Source organism: Pogona vitticeps, chromosome 1, assembly GCF_051106095.1.
Source record: "Pogona vitticeps strain Pit_001003342236 chromosome 1, PviZW2.1, whole genome shotgun sequence".
NCBI classification, from domain to species: Eukaryota; Metazoa; Chordata; class Lepidosauria; order Squamata; family Agamidae; genus Pogona; species Pogona vitticeps.
The window spans coordinates 167567011-167581781 of NC_135783.1; the positions used below are offsets into that span (position 1 = coordinate 167567011).

Genomic DNA, 14771 nt, shown 5'->3' on the forward strand with positions numbered 1-14771 from the left:
TCTCGAAGCATCTAGTTAAGCTAACACAGACCAAGATGGATTCCTTCTACACAATTCCACGACTACAAATCCCATTTAGAAATTACATTCTAGCTTCAATAATCCAAATCATGACAATTGGAACCAACTTGAGTTTACAATCTGGCCAGGAGCATTTTGGACCCACTCAAGTTTTCAAACACTCCGAAAGCAGATTCATATATAGAGCGTGTTACAGTAATTTTAATGGGGTGTAAGTAAGGCATCTCCCCAAACAGGTATAGCTAGCACACTACCACACAGCTATCTGGACTTTCAGGCTCAGTGACAAAACCAGGGCTACACCCAAGCTGCTAACCTGTGTTTTCAGAGGGAGTGTAACACCATCCACCACAGACTGAATCTGTGTTCCGTGATATGCCTTTCAACTGACAGAAGCACCTCTGTCTTGCTTGGATTAAACTTGTTTATTCACGATCATCCAGTCCATTACTAACTTAGACACCAATTTAGAACTGGAAAGCTTCCTCAGAAGAGAGAGACAGAGTTACAGTAGGTGTCATCTGTGTATTGATGACACCAAACTTTCAAACCTTCAACAATGTCTCTCAACTGTATCATGTATATGTTAGTATGGGGGACAAAACAAAATCCTGAGGATGCCACAAGCCAATGGCCAGGGCATTGAACAGAGGTCCCCAGATACAAGAATCTTCTAAGTTCTCCCCTCCAGAAAAAAGAGAGCCACTATAAAACAATGCCTCCAAGTTTCATCCCAGAGAGACAGCTCAGAAGAATATAATGCTGGTTCAAAAGAACCAACAGGGACACACTCGTGTGTCTAGTTCCCAGCATAGGTGACCAGTTGTCTCTTGTCCTATAACCAGACCTGAAAGCAAAATTGAAATGGATCTAGCTTGTCCAGGAACCCTTGGAGCTGAGAAGCCATGACTCACTCCAATATCATCAAGAAATCTACTTCAAAAATGCAGGACAAAGTGTTCATAGACACCAGGTTGCCTACCTGAGAACCAATATATCTAGAAATGAAACATTTGAGGCTGGCCTGTAATTATCTAAGACCATGTGACTTAAGGAGGACTTTTTTAGCAACAGTCTTACTGTTGTCTGCTTAAGCACATTGCAGTCTTGCTGTGCTGCATTCTTCCTACCCACTCAGCTAGTCTTCCCTCACCTTGGCTTTCATAATTAAGTTACACTCCTAAATATTTACAAAAAAATAATAATTTGCCTATCTATAACAGCATCGACACTTTAATTTTTAAACTTAATATTTGGAAGAAGAGTGTTAAGTTTAGAAATAAAAAAGTAACTTCTACAGCTAGTACTCTTCTAGCTCTCTTCCTAGCATGTAGCTTACTGCATGTGGCTTACTTACTAGGGTATCCTTAAGGGGGGGGAGGAATCCCCTTTGAGGCGTGTCTTTGCCGCTTCCCCGGTTGCCATGCGACATTACAAGGCTGTTCGTGAGAACAGGCAGGGGTGTGGGGGGAAAAGAGAGGGCATTTAAGGGCATGCACTCTATTGTCTTCTTCCATGTTTATTTGGCAGATCACCCGCCCGTCCAATATTCTCGTGTGAGATTAGCTGGTCGCCCAAGAGGGAAATCCAAATCCACACTACACCACACTACCAAACTACCCTTTGCCAAAGGATTGGCAATGTTCACGAGAACGGAATGGACTTTAATAAAGTGTGGCCCGTGTTTAACCCATACATGGTCTCGCATGGTTATTCCGGGGTAAGAGGGCAATGGAATCTGATTGCTCTCTCCCTTCACTTAGGACTAACAGTTTACCACAGGTCTCCCTAACACTCGTTTTGCTCTCTTCAACCATGAAGCCTTTTTTGCTTCCTTATTGCTTGTTCATGTATCCCCAACTCTATCCACACTGGGAAATTTTAAATATTCTTGTGTAATCTGTTTTAACTCTCACTTGAGCAATCCTTCAGTCCACAATGGAGATTGTGCTATGTGTCCTCTTCTACCATACTATGGGTCCACCCAGTTTACTAGTAAGCAAGGTTTACCCAGTAAATCTATCCAGTTTACTCACAAGTAAGGAGGCAGTGGCAGCCAAGGATAGTTGCTGTGTGAGGGTAAAGTGCTGGGGTGAAAGTTTTTAGAAGATGGAATGGAAGTAACCTCCCCTTTTCCCACATTACTCTTCAGCTGGTGCTCTGCTGTATTTGCATTTCTTTGTGGAGTGGAGCCCATGGAGTCAGCATAGTTCCCTTCTGTGCTTTTTCTCTCAACCATCAGTTAAGGGGCTGGGGTAACATCCTTTTTTTGTTTGTTTGTTCATTAAATAAAGTATGTGGCCTATTGCAATGGCAGTGTATCAGCCGAGCATGATACTAGAAATTTGCTGTATCAGTTAGAGATTTATTTTTAAGAAAGCAAAAATGGAGGAGGGGATTTCTCAGTCCTCTTTCAATTTCATAACCTAATATGTCATAGGGTTGTCACCACAGTTAACACTGCCTCTGGTACCATTTTAGTAAATGGTACACATCCACACAAGCTAAAAAAAATCTATTTTGGAATGCTCTGAATTGTCCCAAAAAGAATGCATTCCCTAGCCCTGCCAGAAGGGCAGCAACCCTTAAAGGGGAATAATGGATCATTCTAAGTAGAAACAAGTGTGGACATGTTTTTTCCCCAGTCCAAACCATTCTACCAGTGATCCATATATTGATCTATATGCCATTGTGGACATAGTCTGTGTCTCCTTATTTCCTCCTCCCACTATGTCTGGTCTTTCACAGCTCTTACCAGGTTGCCTTTCTGCTATTATAAAGTACCCCCCCTCCTCTGCACACCTTTAGGAGACAGTGATAGCTGATATCCTTCTCCTCCCCTTCTTCTTTCAGGCAATTGTGAGTACTTCAGAAGTTGAAGTTGTGGCTTGTACCTGCCCATCATCTTTACTTCCTAAATCTCAGGGAAATAAAAGATGGTACAGTGGTGCCTTGCTTAGCGATGTTAATCCGTGCAGCAAAAATCGCTGCTATGCGATTTCATCGCTAAGCGATTTTTAAAAGCCCGTAGAAACGCATTAAAACTCATTGAATGGGCTTAAAAACTCACTTTATGCGAAAATCCTCCATAGGGGCGGCCATTTTCGGTGCCTCTAAAGCAAGGCAAAACAGCGGGCGGACATTTTGGAACCATCGATTAGCTGTGTGAAAATGGGGACTTTGCGATGATCGCTTCCCCACGATCATCGCAAAGCAAATTTTCCCCATAGGGGCCATCGCAAAGCGATCGCTCTTGTGATGGCAAAAAGTCCATTGCAAAGCGATTTCATCGCCTAAAATGGAGCGATCGCTATGCGAGGCACCACTGTACATGATTGAAAATAAGTGCTTCCTTTGGAAGTAGTCTCATCTATCCAGAAAACAAGTTTAAAACTAAAAAACACAAACCACAATAATCAGAAATCTACTTCATGGGTGCACAGCAAGGTGTTCATGGACATTAGGTTGCTCAGTATATATTGGTTAATGCAATATTCATTGAGAAGTGTGTAGTCAAAAGATGGGTGAATGAATTAGTCACACATGCAAGGGACTGGAGAAATGCAATTTGTTCTGTGTGTTCTCTGTTCATTGAATAGAATGATGAGAGTGAAACTGAAGTGTATAGTAGGAAAATAATGTACCAGGTGTCATATCAATTTGATTTCAGGAATCAAAGGAGAAATGGGAGTTATGGGGACTCCTGGATTCCAAGGTCCTCCTGGCCCTATAGGTGCTCCTGGACTTCCAGGTGAAAAAGGTAAGAATTGTTTATAGATGAACACTACATGAAATTAGGTGTATTATTTAATTCAACCATTTTACAGCCTGTAGGTTTCTTGTTGTTCTTTAATCGTTTAGTCGTGTCTGACTGCGTGACCCCATGGACCAGAGAACGCCAGGCCCTCCTGTCTTCCACTGCCTTCCAGAGTTGGGCCAAATTCATGTTGTTAGCTTCGATGACACTGTCTAACCATCTCATCCTCTGTCGTCCCCTTCTCCTCTTGCCCTCACACTATCCCAACAACTCTGTCTTTTCCAGGGAGTCTTCTCCTCTCATGAGATGGCCAAAGTATTAGAGCCTCAGCTTCAGGATCTGTCCTTCCAGTGAGCACTCAGGATTGATTTCCTTTAGAATGGATAGGTTTGTTCTCCTTGCAGTCCAGGGGTTTCTTAGCTTGCTACAAGTGAGATTTTATTAGAAGTAGGAACAGCAGTCCTGACTCATAATGTTCTCCTGAAATTCTGGTATTTATGCTGCATGTTTCTTTTAGGCAGCTCGGGACTTTCTGGAGTGTCAGGTCTCAAGGGTGAACCTGGTTTAAAAGGTGAGAAGGGTGAGGCCGGTTTACCAGGAGAACCAGGATCCATGGATCGTGTAGACATGGAACACCTGAAAGGTCAAAAGGGAGATCAGGGAAGTAAAGGTATGTAAAATTAGATAACATCTGCATCATACATGACATCTGTTGTATTTTTATGGTGAACACATCTCATCCAAAACAGTAGTTGTAATGTGCTTAATGTTAGTGTGCTTAAGTTTATTTTATTTTTATTTATTTGATTTATACCCCACCCATCTGGTCTAAAAGACCACTCTTTTCCACAGAAAAGTTCCATTTCCATCCTTCAGCTTGTCTTAAAAACTGTCTGGTACTTACAAAGATTCCTGTAAAGTAAAACAAAGCAAAAACCTGAATGAAATGTAAGGGGTCTTGTAAGCATTTAAGAATATGCTAGTTTCCTTCTCTACCATTTACTCTTCCTTCCTCAGTATCCTCAGCATAAACTGGCAGAGATGGAGGGGGGCAGTAGATGATTAGAAAGCCTCACTTGATGAGACTGTTTCCCCAACTCTTGTGCTTGACATTCTTCAGTAATAACATTTTCAGCTTAGGAATCATGTAAGCAGACAATACTGTCCAGTGAGTCTTCCCTGCTGCCAGTCAGCCTCTTTGCCATCACAAAGTTTGAGAGGCTCTGGTTTGTTGGAAGGACTTACTTGAAGCCCAATCCAGTTGTGTACAAGCATGATACCAAATTAAAACAATGTGTGTCACTGTATATTTGGGGAAATCATAGTTTGACACAAATACCTAACTTTTTTCAGTGCCATTTAAGGATAGGCCTTAAATGAAAAACCCCAAACACAGAAGAGGTCTCTTTGGTGATTCATGTTTTCTTTCTTGTTCCCTCTTGCATAACCTTTCAATGCCCTTTCACCCTTTACCTATCAAATGACTTGAGAAATCTTTCATTCATTAATACCACGTCAAGGGATGTTGGCAGCGAATTAGAATGGCCAGGGGGCGTGAGAATTTTGAATTTGTGAAAGCATCTGAAACCTGGTGAGAAGTGCTCTTCATTTCAGTGATTCCTCGTTGGACTACTGTGTGCTGACCCTGTAGTGTCCTTGGATTGCTGCCTTCCTGCTCTTACAGCCTTTCCCTTTCTGCCATTTTTTCCTTGCTCCTGCCAGGCAGCCTGCCTGTGTCAACGTTATTCCTTGGGATTGCAGTATTTTTTTTATTCCCTCTTTGGAGATTTTTTGTCCTGTTCACTTTCCCTTTTTCTTCTTCTATTTTCTTTCTTTCTTTCTTTTTTCTTTTTGTCATTTTCTTTCTTGAATTATTTTTGATGCAGCCTGGCTTGCCTGTTTCTGCCTGCTGGAGTCAAAGATCAGAAGAGAAGACATCAAGTGAAGGAAGGAAGGCAACTCTCCCCATATTCTTGTAGTTTGTGGGGATGGACTTTGATTACATTTTTTACCTTTATTTGTTTGCTTTCTTGTCTTGGTTTTGGAAGAAAGGTTTGGTTTGGTTTGCTATGTTTTCCATGTGCATGGAGGGGGGCCTGCTTTCCTTATTTGAATTTTTAAAACAGTGTTATTTGGTTAATTTTCTTTGTATTAATTCTGTTAAAGGTGTGCATTTTGGTAAGTTTGGAGGGAAGACTTCCCTTTTTACTTCTGTGGGGGGATGGATGGAGACAGGGGTGTATTTTGTGACTTGGCCAGTGTGTGCTGGGTGGTGGTGGCTGCTTGGCCCCAGCTTGGGGCATTTCTCTCTGTTCTTGGTCTTGTCTTGTTGATTGATTTGGTGAGTGGATATTTCTTTGTGCCAAGCAGCTGCAGCCTGGTTGGCTGCCTGCTTCCTTGCCTTTTTTCTCTTGTGCTGTCCAGGCCCGTAGGGCCTATTGTGCTGGGTGGGTGGTAAAAAGGTAAAGGTAAAGGTTCCCCTTGACAATTTTTGTCCAGTCCTGTTCGACTCTAGGGGGTGGTGCTCATCCCCGTTTCCAAGCCATAGAGCCAGCGTTTTTGTCCGAAGACAATCTTCCGTGGTCACATGGCCAGTGCGACTTAGACACGGAATGCTGTTACCTTCCCACCGAGGTGGTCCCTATTGATCTACTTGCATTTGCATGCTTTCAAACCGCTAGGTTGGTGGGAACTGGGACAAGCGACGGGCGCTCACTCCATTGCGTGGATTCGATCTTACGACTGCTAGTCTTCTGACCCTGCAGCACAGGCTTCTGCGGTTTAGCCCACAGCGCCACCACGTCCCTCTAGTGGTGGGTGGTACTGAACTCATTATCTTGTTTTCTCTTTTTTCTTATTTTAAAGGGACTACTTGCATTGTGACTGGATGTGATATGGTATCTCTCAGGAGACCTAGTTTTGATTCCCCACTCAGTCGTGGAAGTTCACTGGTGGGGATGAAACTGCTAAAACCACTCCTTAAATACCCCACTTACCTTGAAAGCTGTATTAGGGTCTTTATGAGTCAGTTTCAACCTGACGGCACATAACAATAGTAGTATTACGTATATATAAAACATGTTAAATTAATAAATATTGACAATATTAGAATTGATAAATAAGTGTTGTGTTTTGGCTCACATAAATGGGCTTCAGCATGTGTTCAGAGAGGTCATTTAGAACATTCTATAGGTCAGCAATTAGGCAGGACAATTGTCCCTACCTTCATCCTGCACATGAACCAGTGTGTCAATACCAATTCCTTCAGTTCATTTTTGCCCACTGCCAAAGCAATATTGTTAGGAGCACTTTGCAATAGCTGAGCTTTGCTTTGTTTTCTTGAAGACCCTTACTTTACTTATTCTGCTTGCTTCTTACCTTTCGTGATTCTTATTTATTTTAGTTTTACATTTGTGGGCTTTGCCCATACTTATGGCCTCTTTACTGATGGGGTAAAATCCTTTTCCCTGCAGATGCCGTTCTAATTTTTAACCCCTGGGAGAGTCTCATCTTTCGATTTTTCCCCCATCTGTAGAGGTTTTACAAAACAGGGCCCTAAACTTGTGGTTAGAGACTTTCTAGAATTCATATTGCTTAGGTGAAACTTTTTCCAGAACACACCAAACATAGAAATTCATAGTAGAAAACTCCCCTTTGTCACAGTGATAATTTCTACCCCTTATAAAATGCATTCCAGAGGAAATATTCCTTGCCAAACATCAATCTGTTGTTGTGTATCCTGGGCAACAAAGCATGGATCAGTGTCAAACACCCCAATTATAGGTATTCCTTGTCTGTAAGATCCTAATCTGTAAGTCTATTTACTAATGACACTACAAAAGGTATTGCAGAGTTTTGAATTTCTAGGGAAAAAATCCTTTTCTTACACAGTAGAAGTACAGAGACTCAGAGATAATAGTTACAGGTTCCCCAGAGTCCTCCTCTTTCTCAAGCATGTAACATTAATGAGTCTTAATAACTCACTCTGAAACATTTGTAGAATAAACAATTTTTAAAACTTTTATTTACTTATAGTTGCTTGAAATTACAGACCTGTGCTATTTTCTTTACTGCAGATTTATTAACAAGCAACTGATCAACAGCAAACAAACAACTGCCACCAACCCAAGAAAGAGAGATAAAGAGCACTCAGCAGAGAGAATAGCTCTCTTTGAATTCAAAGGTTAGAAAGAATGTTTGGTTAGTGCTGGACAGATCTGCAGTCACACAAACTATAGATAGCATGAGGTTACAAATAAAACTCCAACAGAAAATGTACTGAATAAGCAGAAAGACAATGATGACATGAACCAAAATATTTGTGCTTCCAGGACAACAGGGACCAGAAGGAGAAAAGGGAGCTCAAGGGGATCCTGGCACATCAGGAATGCCAGGGAAGGATGGTGAACCTGGATTTCCTGGCACAGCAGGTGTGAAACCCTGGTTTTGTTTCAACAGTAGTTTTCTAAAATTTCTCTCCATCACTACTTACTACTGTTCTGTTTTTATAACACTATTAGGTGCTGAAATGTAGGCAGTCTATTATAGTGCATGCTGATAAGCCATATGGATAGTTATTAATAATTTTCTTTTTTAATGCAGGGCCCAAAGGGGATCCAGGCACTCCAGGATTCCAGGGTGAACCAGGTTATCCTGGACAAAAAGGGCTGACAGGAGAAATGGGTCTGCCAGGTAACTTTAGAACTTGAGTTGTTTGGAAATTTGTAATGGCTGGCTAATCATCCATTTTCAGATTAATTTTGGCACATTTATTTTAGTCTTAAGAAACTGTAACATGAAATGTGACATGTGAACTTTTCCATTTAGGTCCATCAGGAGAAAAAGGTGTGCAGGGTCTTCCAGGTGAGGAAGGTAGACCAGGATTTCCTGGAGCAAAAGGAGTGAAAGGTGAAAAAGGAGACCCTGGATTTCCTGGAATTGGTTTCCCTGGGGTTCCTGGTGAGAAGGTATCAATGATTTTCCATGAACAACATCAGATTACGTATTAAATTTCATTTGCTAAGGCATCTCTTATTAAAAGACATAAGATTTATGTCTTGAAAAGGAAGCTCATGATAGATGGGAGTTTTTCAAATATGAGATACTGAAGGCACAATCACAAACAATTCCTTTCAAAACAAAAGTAGAGAGGATTTAAAGAGACCACAGTGGCCATATTAGGAGATTCAGATAAGCTGAAATGTAAAGGAAGAATGCATAGGAAATGGAAGAGCAGATCATCAGAGAAGAATACTATGATAGCTATCATACCACCTTTTAGTTCAATATTGGAAAGGCTATCACATGAAAAAATGGAGCAAGCTCCAATTTTCCAGAGTAAGAAGAGAGACTCCAATAAAATATTTAAAAGGACTTCCTTCCCTTTCTGAACAAGATATTAGAGCCACTGGTGGTTTCTCAACTCCTGGGATTCCTGTATGAAACATTATCTGGATTCATTTCAATCCAGTTTCAGGCCTGGTTATAGAGCAGACACTGCTTTGGTCACCTTGGTGGATGACCTGTGGCAGGAACTAGACAGATGGAGTATGTCCCTGTTGTTTCTACTGGACTTCTCTGGCTTTTGATACCATATACCATGGTATCCTTCTGAGTTGTCTCTCTGGGCTGAGGCTTGTAAGTACACTTTTACAGTGGCTCTGGTCACTCCTGGAAGAACAAGTTTAGAAGATGGTGCTGGGAGACTTCTGCCTTTTGTCCCCCCATGCTGTTTAATATTTACATGAAACAACGGAGAGAGTTGTCTGGAGTTTTGGATTTTAGCTCCATCTTTTCTTTCCACCTAATTCCAAGGAAGCTGTTCCTGTTCTAAACTTGATGTTGGTGATGAACTGGATGAAAGCAAAGAGACCAAAACTTAATCCAGCTGGTCAATTGAAAAACAGATCAGGAAATATATTCTCCCTGAAAAGCCAGGCTAGCTTTGAGAGTAGTCCTTGATTCTCCTTCGTGGTTTCTGTGAATGCACACTAATCAGTTAATTTGTGCCTGAGCAGAGCAGCCTCAGAAGCTTCTATAGCTTTAAGCACTTGGTGCCAGGACCTCCCCTACACCGGCTATATAACTCCGCCCCAGTACCTAGTGCCTCAGTTCTTTTTTCAACTGCCGCTGTAGCAGCAGCTTTGTTAGGAACTTCGCAAGTGAAAAACAATTTTATTCCTTATCTTTCCTTTCTTTTCACCTCCCTTGTTCTTTCTTCAGTAACAAGTTGTTTCCTCTGCCTGGAGGAAGAGCACCAGCCGGCGTTGTATATTCCTTGTAGGAGCTTTACAAAGCCGGCTTTGGAGCCCTCAGGGCTTTTCTCTCATTTTTAAAAAAGTTTCTTTTACCTTCTTAACAAGGCTACCTCTAGGGCTCAAGAGCAACAGCTATCCACCTCTTTGCAGTCTTCCTCTTTGTATCAAAGAAGAAGATAGCAGCATCTGAGCTAAGTCTGCAGAGAACTGGGTGCCAAAGCCGGGGATATCCCGGCAACATACGGTAGCCCTAGCTTTGCCCTTGGGAGAAGAAAGGGCCCCCTGCAGCTCCTGCTGCCTTCCCCACCTGTCAGTGATATTCCTGACTGGTGTAAAAACACCTTTGGAGGTTGGTAATTCGGTGCACAACAGCCCTCCTTCATCAATGGTCTCATTCTCACAGCTGCTAAGTCTGGAGAGAGCTGGGGGCCAAGGCCGAAGATATCCCAGCAACATACGGTAAGCCTTGGCTTTGCCTTTGGAGAAGGAAAGGGCCCCCTGCAGCTCCCACTGCCAGCCCCACCTGTCAGTGATATTCCTGGGGTAACACCTCTTTGGAGGTTGATGAATTGGTACGAAACAGCCCTCATTTATCAATGGGCTCGTTCACACAGTAGCCTGCAATCTCACCTCAGCCACCGGTGCCAGCATAGGCTCATAGGAAAAGGACTCATAGGAGTCAACCCAATCACAGGAATCCTGTGAGTGTCAGGCAGACCTGAGTATTTTTCCTGGTCATCAATAGGGTCCTATCACGCTGACAAGTTTGAGCAGGACCAGTCCTTTATTTCGGTATAGGAGCTATGATTCTTATCCGCCACCCTTTCTACCACCACTGCCTCCCCACTCTCTGGCACTGTTCTGAGCCACGGGCCGAGGAACGCTTTGTGCCTCCACCTACGCCTCGAAGGAGTAGTGCTCCCTTGAACTCGGCTCTGGCAGGAAAGTGCGACCGAACCTGCTGTTAATCCATTCAACCTTCTCTGTCCTGGTGGCTGTTCTTGAGACTGATCTTGGTTAGGCTCACGCTAAGAAAGACTTCTCCCCTAATCATCAGAAGGACTTACCATATTCAGGTTGGGACTCACCAGAGTCAGAGGGGGAGTAAGATTTATCCAACCAATCTTCCTACACCCATATCAGTTGCCGCAGATAGTCACCCTCCTTTACTGTTAGAAGGTTGTTTGTCGTATTCCCAACTGATACAGAGAACACAGATAAGGATATCTTTCATTGGTGTTTTTATTCTCTGGCCACCAATTACTCCGCTGCCATGGGTGCTTATCATCGCCACTTATGGAATTTGGCACTGCCCATTCTGCAGATAGCTCCTATGCACCTTTACAGCCAGGGCCTCTCGTATCACCAGGAGGCAATGGGATTGGCGCGTCGCAAGCACATTCCTTCTTGGCATGCCTTGAAACCAGCATCCAACCAACTGGCAGATCAAGGACCGTTCAATGGTGTAGGGCTTTTGGTCAGAAAACTGATATTATTCTTGATAACCTGCTCAGGAAGATGGCACGGTCATTTGCAGTGCAACAATCTCGAGTACCTGGAGTTGTTCCTACCAGCCTAGGGCATCCCTGGAACGTCAAAGGCCCCAACCCCAAAGTTACCAACCGCCGCCACCACCCCGACATGTGGGCGGGCAGAGTCCTGACCAACAAAACCAAAGGCAGGACCGCAAAACCAAGCAGTCTTTTTAATGCACCTGACTTCTCTGTTGTTGACCAATCAGTCTGTTTGACCCCTAGTCTTTCCAATTGGTGTTCCTTCACATCTAACAGTTCGGTACTCTCTGTCATAGCTCCCAGCTATGCCGCTGAATTTGATGTACCCCTTCTCGCAGCCACCGCCTTTGGAAGATGAAATTCAGGCCTTGTTAGGGAACGATGATATTGTTTCTTTGCACCATCCCCAAAAAGGATGGAGGCCTCTGGCCCATCATTGATCATGGAGGCCTGAATTCTTTTATTACAAAGATTCCGTATGGCTTCCTTGGACTCTGTTATTTACATGTTACACCCAGGGAGTTGGTTTAACGTGATTGAACTGTAAGAGGCATTTTCATACTAGCATCCGGTCAAACAATCAATGGTTTCTCAGGTTTTAAGTAGGAGGAATCACTGTTTACCCATGTTTGGATAACTGGCTCCTGGTCGCTGAGTCCAAGTCATAAGCTTGTAAGCACACGTCCTTGACACTGTCTCTTTTGTCAGCATTAGGACTAAAGGTCAACATACAGAAGTCAACTTTGCAACCTACACAATGTGTAATGCAGCTTTGGATGCTTTCTTGAAGCAGGCTTTTTTCCCTGATAAGATTGTGAAAATGCATGGTTTGTTCTGCTCCTTTTCTTCAAGCACTTGGTCCCTGCCCTACAGCTCCAGTGACTTCTGGGGCTGATGGCATCTACCACAGCTGTGAGACAGCATGCTCAACTGAGGATGTGGTCCCTTGAAGCCTGGTTTCTCTCACTCTTTCGGACATCTTGTTGACCACCCATCCACGTTGCTCCAAGTGACTCCGGAGCTTGCTGCACAACTGGACTGGTGGAAATTCCCCCAACCTATGGATAGAGAGACCCTTTGGTCTCTTGACCTGGATGGTTCAGTTAACTGTGGATGCCAGCCTGTCAGGCTGGGGGGCATGTCTGCGCCACCATGCTGTCCACGGCTGCTGGTCCACAATAGAAGCCAGCCTCCATATCAGTGTGCTGGACCTCCTGGCAATCACCAAGGCCTTCCGGGCCTTCAGCCCCTACTCTGTGGTCAGATGGTCCAGGTCGCATCATCTGCAGTTTATTATATAAACAAGCAGCGCAGCACTCACTTGTTATGCCTTCTCTTTCACACCATCAACTTTTCGGAATGGTGTTATGCTCGCCACATTTATCCGGTGGCTGTACATTTGGCAGGCGAGAACAATTCCGTAGCAGACCATCTCAGCAGACTACAGTCCTGCTGTCACGAGCGGGCTCTCGGTGATGCCATCTTTCGCCGCCTCTGTCGTTGTTGGGGAACTCCAGACATAGACGTTTTTGCATCCTGGATGAACACAAAGTGGGCCATGTTCTGCTCCTGGGACGGCATCGGCCGCAACTCCCTATGGGACGCCTTCCTGATGAATTGGTCATGGGGCCTCCTCCACGTTTCCACCTTTCCCCCTTTCCGACATGAGAGTGCGAATGTCATGCTTGGTCGCCTTGCCAGCCATGGCTCTTGATCCTGCTCTCGAGGGCTGCAGAATACATCAGGCTGCAGCTGGTCCCTCATCTACTGTCTCAAGACAGAGGTCAGGTATTTCATCCTTACCTCAAGTCCCTCCACCTGACGGCTTGGAGATTGCCCCGGCTGTAACAGACATGCTCAATCATTCTCTCAAACCTTCTACCACCTTGACCTACTCCTATAATTGGTAGGTGTTCTGTCACTTTGCATCAAGACTACATTCGCCTACTAGGCCAACATCTCTGGACGCACTCCTTCAGTTTCTCCTCCACCTGTTTTGCCTGGGACTGGCTGTTCTACCTGCAAGCTGTTTCTCCAAGGCCTGGAAAGTATGCGCCCTGCCTATAAGACCACTAATTAGTTCTTCAGCGGCTTATGAGGCCTCCCTTCAAGCCTTTCAAGCATCGCTCTGCTTGCTAACGCTCAAGACTGCTTTCTCCTGGTGATAACCTCAGCTCGCAGGGCTGGAGGACTGGCTATACTAAGAGCAGAGCCTCTTTTCTGCAAAGTAACCTTACGGCCAGACCTTGCCTTCTTGCCTAAGGTATTTTCTGCCTTCCATTTAAACCAGCCAACCAGTGCAACTGGGTGCACTAACTATCAATGGCCTCTGGTCCTCAGATGAGGTGACTCTCCATATCAACCACTTTGAATTCCTAGCATAATCAAAGCCTTTCAGACATTCGAGAGCCTCCGGATGGGACAGGTTGTTCAAATTGCATCAGACAACATGACTGCAGTGTTCTACATCAACAAACAGGGGCTTCCCCTGCTCTGCCTCACCATTGATCTCTGGGAGTGGTGCTATGCTCAACAAATCTACCCTGTGGCGGTCTATGTGGCTGCTGAAGGGAACATTCTAGCCAATTACTTGAGCAGACTCCAAGCTCCTTCTCACAAATGGGCACTGGACGACACAGTATTCCATCACCTGTGTCATCGTTGGGGCGCCCCCCACGTGGACATCTTTGCACCACAGATCAACAGCAAATGGAGTACTTATTGCTCCCGGGCAGGGATAGGTCGTCATTCTCAAGGGGACGCTTTCATGACCAGTTGGTCAAAGGATCTCCTCTACTGTTCCTTCCAATTCCCTTGGTGCAGAAGACGGTAGTCAAGATCCAGCAGGGCAATGTGGATGTCATCCTTGTTGCCCCTTGGTGGCCTCGCCAGCCTTGGTTTTCTGCTCTCCACGAGAGAGCGATGTGACAAACCCAGACCTACTGGGATCTGCCACACTTAACTAAGCTGCCACCAACCATTCCCTATAAGAAGTCACACAGACCAGGGATGGATTTTTAAACAAATAAAAGAACAAGGTTTATTTAAATACAACACACAGGGAAAATAAAATAATCAGGTGAATAAGATAAAGTAACGTGGCTTAGTTTCACTCATACATACACACAGTTTGGTTCACACAGAACCCTTAACTTGAAGCACAGACCCTGAACCTATCAGTTCTGGCTAACCAACAGACACCTGAACCTATCAGGTTGGTAC

At 44.2% G+C, this 14771-nt stretch overlaps 1 protein-coding gene across 2 annotated transcripts in view; it reads left to right on the plus strand.

Annotated features, from left to right (window-relative positions):
• Nucleotides 1–14771, plus strand: part of COL4A1 (collagen type IV alpha 1 chain) — a 389221-nt gene that overhangs the window by 261180 nt on the left and 113270 nt on the right. For both annotated transcript variants that reach the window (XM_072992788.2, XM_072992838.2), the window contains exons 33-37: nucleotides 3692–3781; nucleotides 4296–4448; nucleotides 8110–8208; nucleotides 8381–8470; nucleotides 8606–8745. In XM_072992788.2, the coding sequence (XP_072848889.1) occupies nucleotides 3692–3781; nucleotides 4296–4448; nucleotides 8110–8208; nucleotides 8381–8470; nucleotides 8606–8745 (572 nt within the window). The remainder of the gene's footprint in view (nucleotides 1–3691; nucleotides 3782–4295; nucleotides 4449–8109; nucleotides 8209–8380; nucleotides 8471–8605; nucleotides 8746–14771) is intronic.